The sequence below is a fragment of the Populus euphratica genome, unplaced genomic scaffold (genome assembly GCF_000495115.2).
Source record: "Populus euphratica unplaced genomic scaffold, PopEup_1.0 scaffold46.1, whole genome shotgun sequence".
NCBI lineage: Eukaryota > Viridiplantae > Streptophyta > Magnoliopsida > Malpighiales > Salicaceae > Populus > Populus euphratica.
This window is the reverse complement of record NW_011499852.1, coordinates 1388180-1397382: the sequence shown is the minus strand read 5'-3', so window position 1 is coordinate 1397382 and position 9203 is coordinate 1388180. Positions and strand designations below refer to the sequence as shown.

General features: G+C 35.4%; 1 protein-coding gene across 1 annotated transcript; it reads right to left on the bottom strand.

The window, feature by feature from the left end:
- Positions 1–2873: 2873 nt before the first annotated feature.
- LOC105121801 (probable leucine-rich repeat receptor-like protein kinase At5g49770) lies at positions 2874–8673 on the bottom strand. Its single transcript, XM_011020603.1, has 19 exons — positions 8136–8673; positions 7762–7885; positions 7595–7666; positions 7317–7391; positions 7141–7212; positions 6893–7054; positions 6691–6765; positions 6525–6596; positions 6359–6430; positions 6202–6270; positions 6050–6124; positions 5899–5970; positions 5678–5812; positions 5107–5576; positions 4862–5014; positions 4415–4554; positions 4119–4338; positions 3723–3958; positions 2874–3625 (listed from the first exon to the last, which is right to left on the bottom strand). Exons 1-19 carry the CDS (start codon positions 8230–8232, stop codon positions 3113–3115), a joined length of 2904 nt encoding a protein of 967 aa, XP_011018905.1. The 5' UTR covers positions 8233–8673; the 3' UTR covers positions 2874–3112.
- Positions 8674–9203: the final 530 nt, after the last annotated feature.

Sequence of the window (9203 nt, the reverse complement as noted above, 5' to 3'; positions counted from 1 at the left end):
ATGATTTTCAATATATAGAATATATAGATAGAATAAATGGGTTCAAAAATCTACATAAAATTTATATCTTTATATCTTAGTTTTATAACGGAACAAATCATGCTTAAAATTGAGTTCTACAACTCCAATTATAATTGAAACATTGAACAGTGTTCTGAGGGCTTAAGCTAAAAGTGATGAAAATAATCAATTTCTAATCTTCATTTGGAAGTGCTATTGATTTCAAGTTAGGAACAATGAAAATTATGAAAAATGAAACAAAAATATCCATGCTTGAAACTTCAAGGAATTATCTTAGTTAATAATTTAAAAATTCAGAGTGAATAAAAGTTGGAGTGGAATTTGAGACTTTAATAGAATTATTGATGATGTTTGTATCTTTATTTGTATAAGAAAGGCTACATTTACAAGACAACAACAAGGTGTCATGTTCAAAGGTCAGACGCCAAGTAGGCGATCATCACCTTACTCGTATTTAATTTTTTTTGTATTTTTCTTGATTGTCAATATTTTATTAGATCAATGTATATACTATATACTGGAAGAATAACATAAAGAAGGAAAATGCAAAATAAAAAAAAGGTGTAAAAGTACAAATGTACTAGATTTATTAAAATCTGTGAAGGGGTGAGTGGATTTATTGTCGTCTATTAAAGGATGACTAAATTGATTAGTATTTGTTAAAAGATGACCGGACTTATTAACAAACAAATGAGTTCGCTAGATTTATTGACATCTACAAGAGAATGGCCATATTATTGATGGTATGATGAAATATCCAATATGAGTTAAAATGTTATATAAAGTATAATATCATTGATAATCATATTAATCCTTTAACAAGTGAATTGTTGTTTCTAATAATACTTACAAAAATAATTATTTGTTTAATTATGCAATTAATGTGATTAATTGTGGTATTCTAGATTCCTCGCAAACTAGACTTTCGTGACTGAAGTGTTAGGTATTGATATCATTGCTGGATAATGTAATCATGTAATACAATAAGTTTGAATTCCTTTATGTCATGTAATTAATGCCATTTTGGTAAATTGTAAACTTGTAATAAATATTGAAAAAATAAATGAACTTTATAAAATTTAATAATATGATTTTTTTTCGAAACTATTTTTTTAACTATACAAGAAAAAAATAGATGACAATAAAGTCAAGTTCAATTAAAAAAATTTCATCAAACTTATAAATTGGAGCAACTTAGATTACTAAACTACTTTATTAGAAAATAATATAAATCATATCTTAAACCTTACTTAATAGCTTAAACTATTGGGTTGAGATAATTCTTTGACAAGGTATCAGAGCCTTAATGACCAAGTGGTCACGAGTTCGAATTTTATTATTCTTATTTATTTGATAAAAATTAAACATAAGGTAATGTAAATCTATGCAAGTTTCAAGGACCTCATCTAATAACTTAAATTTTTGGGTTGAAATGGTTATTTGATACACTTTAACCTTGTAAAAAAATAAATTAAGAAACTTAATTTTTAATCACTATAATATATAATATTGAAAAATGAAATAAACAAAAATAAATTTAAAAAAATGATATTTTTTTTTAAAAAAACAAACACTGTAGATTATATATAATAACACTCTGGATTATGTATAATGGATGTGAATGAACAATAGTGTTACCACACTTTAGCTTTTATGTTAACTGTTAATTAAAAGATAAACAAAAATAGGGTGAAAATCCAGGTCATGTCACTTCGTTAGCTTAAAGTTATTTGTTCTAGAAGTTTCTATTCAAGAAAAAAAAAACAGCTGATTATTGTGTCAGATTCAAATCTGATATATTTGATTACTGTGAAAAAAAACCATTGTTCTTAAAAATCCAATTCTAACTAAAAATCCAATTCTGTTTTTTTTTTTAGTGGATTTTCAATGTTTAAACCTAACTATTATACAATTCAAGATTCTAAATAAAGGTAGAAAAAGGAAGCAGGTAAATATTCAGAATTTGAGCAGAAGCTTTTCCCCCTTCCAGCACATAATCTGCCTTTTCCCTTCCTCCCGTTCCCGTTCAGAATTTCACAATAAATAAATAAATAAATACATAAATATTCCTCATGGGAGGGAGGATTTTTCTTTTCTTTCCCTCTCTGATTTGATATAAATAAATCTCGGTTCCCAATCCCAATAGCCTTCCCTTCTTCCATCACATGTCTCATGTAAGAACCAGAAATGAATCCAAGTAGAAACAACAAAGGAAGAAATCCTCGCTCAACTTGGGTTTATTAAAATTAACCTATGTAAATCAATTCAAGGTCTTGTGGTTTTGAAAAACATTAAAATAACTGATTCATAACCAGCAATTTAATTGAAATCACATCACAAATAAAGGAAAAACTAATTGATTAAGGTAATGTTTTAATATTACAGTAACTGTTGGTTTTTAACTTATGTTTTTCGTTTAGAAATATATTAAATAATATATATTTTTAATAAAAAAATCAAATTTTATAAATAAATGGTGCTAAAATTATGTTTTGATTCTGTGTTTGTGGAAAGGAGAGAGGAACTAGCATGATCAATATAAATTTTGAATGATTAACATAGGCAATTGTAATTTATGAAATTAATGAGAGACAGTGCAAGTCTTGAGAAGCTCAAACTAATTTTCCCGGATATTAATTATTTGCTAATCATACCACATTTGCAATATTAATTTGACGATGAGTGTTTAACCATATAGTAATTTAGAAGAAAAAACTAATTTGATGGTGACATTATTAATTAATTGACAAGTATTACTTTTCTTAAGCAGATATCCTCGGGAAAAACACACTCACCTGCACAAATAATAATTTTGTGTCTGAGCTAAATTCATGGAGCCGAAGGAAAAGAGAAACTAGAAATTAAGAAAAGAAGGCAAGCAATCCCTCCTTCTTCTTCTTCTACAGACCTTTCATATATATGATTGAAAAGAAAGGCTGATAAGGTCAAAATGTGTAAACTGCACACTTCTACTACTACAATAAAATAAAGGCATTTTGTTTTCATTTTGGATTGAACACAGTATCAATCAATATTGCTGTTGTTAACCTGAAAAAGGAAGGAAAAAACAGAAAAAAGAGTTGAAAATTTGCTACGTTGATTCAGCTTTTCCGGAGAGGGTGGAGCCACCACTGTGATCAAAGGCATCGTGATTAACATTGTCGACGCTGTTAACATCCTTGTAAGGATGTCTAAGAGGACCAACTCCTGAAGCTCCAAAGTCTGTAGCAGAAGAAGATGCTGATGTAGTTGAGTTCGTGTTCATCCCATCATTTTTCAGTATCATTTCTATTTCCTTCACCACCTCACTCATTGGTGGACGATCTGCTGCTGACTCTTCAACACACTGCATTGCCAATTCCAAAAACCTCCTAAATCCTACAAGATTCCCCATGTTTCTAATGCCCGGATCCATTATTTCTTTCAACCCATGGTGCTCTTCATCATCACTGTCCATTTTCATTCTTACTTCCCGGACAATGTATTTCCCTTTCTCTATAGGCTGCTTTGCTATTATCAGTTCAAGCATGACCACCCCAAAACTGTACACATCGCTCTTCTCCGTTAATTGCTGTGTCATGTAATATTCTGGATCCAGATAACCCTGCATGAAAATGATTAGCGCCAAATTTGTCCATAAAGACAGATATGGAAATATTCTCATCCTTTGAATTTACTAAAGGAAAAGTAATTATACTGACCAGGGTGCCTTTAACCTGAGTTGAAACATGTCCTTTTGAGATGTCTGATACCAGCTTTGACAGGCCAAAATCAGCAACCTTTGCAGTTAAGTTTTCATCCAACAGAATGTTGGTGGACTTGACGTCTCTGTGGATTATAGGAGGGTCCGCAAGCTCGTGCAAGTAAGTTAATCCTCTAGCCGAGCCAAGAGCAATGCGAAGTCTCCTTTTCCAGTCAAGATAAATGCCAGACTTTCCTACAATTTAACAATGTGCATACTGATTCAGACGAAAATTTCTTGGGGGTTGTTGTAAATGCCCACGGGTGGCCGAAAAAATTTAAACAGAAACTTAATGTCTTGGCAATATTATTCTCAATGCTTACTTGCATGACTATAGAAGTAGAAGTGAGCATACCTGACAAGCTTTCCCGCAATGTTCCATTAGGCATGTATTCATAGACTAGCATCTGTTCTCCTTGTTCAAAACAAAAACCCACAAGACCAACAAGGTTTTTGTGATGAACTCGTGATAGCAACTCAATTTCAGTCTTGAACTCGAGCCCTCCCTGCATTGATCCTTTCTGAGCTCTTTTGATTGCCACAACTTGGCCATCAGAAAGCATTCCTCTATACACCTGGAGACAAAGCATACGAGATGACCAAGGAACAATTTTCTGGTAAATATATCCTGACAAAATCTTGAATATATACCTTTCCGTACCCTCCAGAACCTATCTCATTACTTTGCGAAAAGTTGTAAGTGCACTTTTTAAGTTCATCATAAGAGAACCATCTTGCTCCCTTCAACTGAGGTGCCCCGCCGCTATCATTGCCGCTCGGAGCCCAAGAAGCTGGAAAATACACAAAGGTTTTATTGCACAAGCCAAAAGTTCTTTGATGCTGGATTTCGGGGTCTTTGTGAGTGTAGTAATGGTTGTGTTTTAAAGTGTTTTTTATTTGGAAATGCATTAAAATAATATCTTTTTATTTCTTAAATATCATTTATTATATCAAAACATCAAAACAATAAAAAAAAATATATATAAAAATAATTTTAAGTAAAAATAAATAAATTTTCATGAACCCTGTTTGAAATGCAATTCCAATCTGCGCACTTGATTGGTAGCAAGAATATTAAAGATGTTGTGTGTCGATTACCAAATGGTTTACTTAATCCAATAGCTTTTTCTGCACGTTTCTTCTGACGAATTGCATATATCCCTACTCCGACAAGGCTCATAACCAGTAAGCCACAGCCAATTCCTATCCCAACAACCACACCAATGCTCAAAGAATTTCCTCTGGAACCACCTGAAACATGTTTTCTTTTTCTAGTCAATTGACCATTCCAAGGATGGTAGGACAGAAACTAGATGCATGAATAAAGATATGACTTAAGTTACCTGGAAAAGGGTAATTCGATGCAATAAAATAGTAGGGCCCAAAATATTTGGGAGGCTTGTACGTTTGGTTGCTCAAGGAAAATCCAATCCTCTGAATTTCAGACCTATTAAAAATTTTTCCGGTGGGTGGAAATAGCGCGACCTGCACCTGAAGGTAGTCGTCAACGTTAAAAAAAGGGTTCTGAAGAAAAACTGAACCAGGAGTTAGGCCCAGCTGGTCCCAAAGTGACATCTCCAGTGAGTGAAACGTATTCTCATTGGACAAGTCCCGGAAGGAGGGTCCTCTGAAGTACAGAGTCCCTTCATATGGATAGGCACATTCACAACTCTGAGGGCTGAGCTTCTGTTCAATGGGACACAGTTTACTTCCACAATTTGCAAGGCTAGTGGAATAAGGCTTTGTAGACTGTTGCTGGAGTTGACAGTAACTGGTATTTGAGAGAGCAATGCACACTGGGTTTCCTACAAGTCTGAGTGCATAATAATGAAAATTGAGATTGATGGCGATCGAGTGGTTGAAAGAATCACATTTATCCACGTAAATAAATGCAATTTCTAGAAATTTGCTCACATTAATCTGTTTGTGTAATCAGCCGTCAGTGTTACGGAGGAAATCTGGTTGTTCTGCAGATCAACAAGTTGGAGTTGTGGACTGATGTTGACACTCATGTTGAAGGAGCCATTGAATGCATTATTCCTCATCAACCTTCCAAAATTTGAAGAAACGAATGATCAATTTGCACTTTCTAAAATTGTTTTTAGGAGCTCAAATGGCATTTGGTCAAGACTTACACTTGCTGTATCTGAGGAAAACTGAAGACTTCTGATGGCAAAGTCCCTTGAAGAGATCCTTGCTCTATAACTCTGCAGATGGATTTTCGAAATGAGACTACAAATCTATAACGTTTCCGGATAGTACATTTCTGATGTGCCGGATACTTACAAGGTGGTGAGAGATGGTAAGGTTAAGAACCAATCAGGAGCTTCTGAAGATTCGAAAGAATTGTTACTAAGATCCCTGCAAAAATAAATTATGGATACGCATTCATTAGCATGAAAAAAGGACAAGTTAAAAGAGCAGAAAAGGGAACTTACACATAATTGAGGGCGTCCATTCTAGTTAAATTTGGAAAAGGACCTGTCAGCTTATTGTGTGCTAAATTCCTGAAAGAAACACGTTAGGGAGGAAAGGTTGTTATGTTTAACGGAGTGAAACGCGGCCTTGTTAAACTGTGAGAGTAAAAGTACCCACAATTCGTTGAGGTTCGTGAGGTTGTTCAAATTATCTGGGACCTCCCCATCTAAAGAATTTCTGTCAAGTCGACTGAAACAAACAAAATGAGTCAGAGTCCCAATTGAGCTCGCAGAGAGGATTATTATTTAAGAGAGGAAGATAAAACTGGGGCGGTTTTACTCACAGAACCTCAAGACTCTGAATTTGGCATATTGTGGAGGGAATATTTCCTTCAAGTTGGTTCCCATCGAACAATCTGTCATTAAGGAATCACAAGCAATTAGAAGGGCACAACTGGGGATAAAAGAACATAATTGAGAAACAAAAGCATTGTCCGGCTACCAACTTACATGTGTATCAGCATCATACCAGAGTTGAAAAGTTCAGGTGGAAGGGAACCTGAAAGCTGGTTTTTATTGAAATGGCTGCAAATTCAGAAGACTTACTATTAAATGGGCTATATTTATTTATTTAATTGAATTTCTAGATACAGTCAAAATACAATTCTTACTCATCTTTCGCATGAGAGGTGTTCAGAAAAAATTTACTCACAAGTGCTTAGCATTTAGTAGCAGGTCCAAGCCTGGGATGGTGCCTTTTGAGATTGGGATGGTTCCTGTCAATTGATTGTCTGCAAGGTCCAGCCAGTAGAGTTTGGAGAGTTTACCCAGAGAAGGTGGGATTCCGCCAGAGAACTTGTTTGAGTTGAGAGCCCTGTGAAAGTGTTGAATAAAGGGAAGATATAGTACCCCTGTTGATTCGTATGTATTCGTAATTGTTACTAGTTTAACTAGTCTTACAAAAAGGATAGCTTGGCGAGATTGCCCAGCTCATCTGGAATACTACCGCTGAAGCCACAACCAGCAAGGATTCTGAAAAGGTGCAGGAAAGACTCGTAAGATTCACTTTCTTTGATATGCATGGAAGAATTATATAAGCCGGCCGGCCAAGTAGAAAAGTGGGTATTTAATCTTACAGGATGTTCAAGTTTAGCAGGTCTCCTAACCGTGGAGAGAGGGGTCCTGTGAGGTTTGAGTTAAATGACAGGTCCCTGCAATAAAATAGCCTTCATGCTTGAATATTTAAGGTTTAAGATACATAGATTATTACATGCATCGGACTGTTTTGTGGAAATGTGTATGTTTCAATTAGAAACATGCTTGGTTATAAATAATCTTGCTAAGGTAGAACGCTGTTTTGAATTTCTTGTAATATATAAACTAGTTCCTGTTGGATAGATATCAAGAAACTCACAAGGATCTCAATTCGGCCAGTCCTCCAATATCACCACTTAGCTTCCCTACGAGGTTCATGGTTGATAACCCCCTGAAATGTATAAAATACATAGTGATGATCAGAGATGATGAGAGACGATTAATAATAATAAATTACTGATCGTGTGGAGGAAATTCAGTACTGACAATGCAGTGATCCTTGAATTGGAGCATGTGACTCCTTCCCAGGGTGCACCACATGGATCATCAGACTGGCCCCAGCTAGGTGGTGTATTTTGCCATTGGCTCTTGAGTGATCTGAGTGCTGCCGCTGCACCACCGTACAAAAAACCATTGTTAAAATCATGAACTAGTGGCTCTAGGTGTGACAGCATGCAGTAGGAAATGTGACAAATCCAATAGAGCAATCCTGGCTAGCTAGCTACAACTTGTGAAAACTGTCAGGAAAATATCGATCACAATCATAATAATATACAGACTCCTGGAAGAAAATATATGAATGGAGTGAATAGGAGAAGAAGATGGAGGAAGGAAGGCAGGAAAGCGGTTGGACTAATCACCATCACGAGGGTCTGTGTCGGAGAGAAGGAGATGAATTCCTGAAGTAAAGAAAGAGAGGAAGAAGAGTAACCGGGCAGTGGCTCCTCCCTGTCCCATTGCCGCTGCAGTACTGAATTAATGCCAGGCTACTTCCACCATAAACCAGGTACAAAAACAGGTCTAAAATTGTTGCCGGCCAGGCCTTATTTGCCGAGGAACAAGGAATGAATGTGGACGTTGCTGCTCTGTCATATCAACAAGAGAAAAAAAATAAAAATAAAAAGTCCTCTCCAATGTGCTTTCTTTTAATTGATTTTGTCTTGTCTTAGAAGCCACTCTATGCCGTAACCATTCCCACTATAACATATGCTTGTTAGCAGATTTAATTAGCCATAATGATATTGCCATCATCTCCTTCGTCTTCATCTCCACAGCATCTCTTCTGCATGTCTCTTTCATAATCATTATTAAAAACAGATTTAATTTGGACGTCTTGCTGTTTCCTCCACTACCCTTCCAATTATTTTGCCACTAAGGAAATTTGCATCAGCATCTTTCAGAACGGCCCAATGGTCGATATTCTCTTACTTCCATTCTTTCTTATTATTATTGCTCCCAACCACACTACAATCATCGTCGTCCATCTCGTCAAGTCTATGCCATGATTTTATTTTTATCAAAAAACACCTTTTTATTTTTTACAGTTGGGTATTAGGTGGTCAGGACATTATTATGGACTCCAAAATCTAGGAAACAGGCCACGTAAGACAGATCAACGGCTGATCCATCAACTAAGCGGCATTTTGATCCCCTAGCTGTCTCAAAGTGGAAGCCATTCCCCGTCCAGCATCCATGCTCCCTGCCTCGTTGAAAAAAACAAAGGTCCGACATCCCATATCAATGCTTTGTTTCCACCGCGTGCATCCACTCACCATCCGAGTAATATCTGATTGTTTTTATATTTTAAAAATATTTTTGAAAAGGTTATTTTGAAAAAATTAAATAAACAATACTTTAAAAAAACACCCACGGCACTCTTGTTGTGTTCGGATCTACTGACCAAACTTCAAATCGAGGAAACTCTACAG

What these genes read in the sequence shown, in the direction of transcription:
- LOC105121801 (XM_011020603.1), bottom strand. Translation starts at nt 8,232, where the DNA reads ATGGGACAGGGAGGAGCCACTGCCCGGTTACTCTTCTTCCTCTCTTTC. An exon ending in CTACTAAATGCTAAGCACTT is followed by an intron (nt 6,766 to 6,892) that starts GTGAGTAAATTT and finishes CTGAATTTGCAG; the next exon opens with CCATTTCAATAAAAACCAGC. An exon ending in ATTCAGAGTCTTGAGGTTCT is followed by an intron (nt 6,431 to 6,524) that starts GTGAGTAAAACC and finishes TGTTTGTTTCAG; the next exon opens with TCGACTTGACAGAAATTCTT.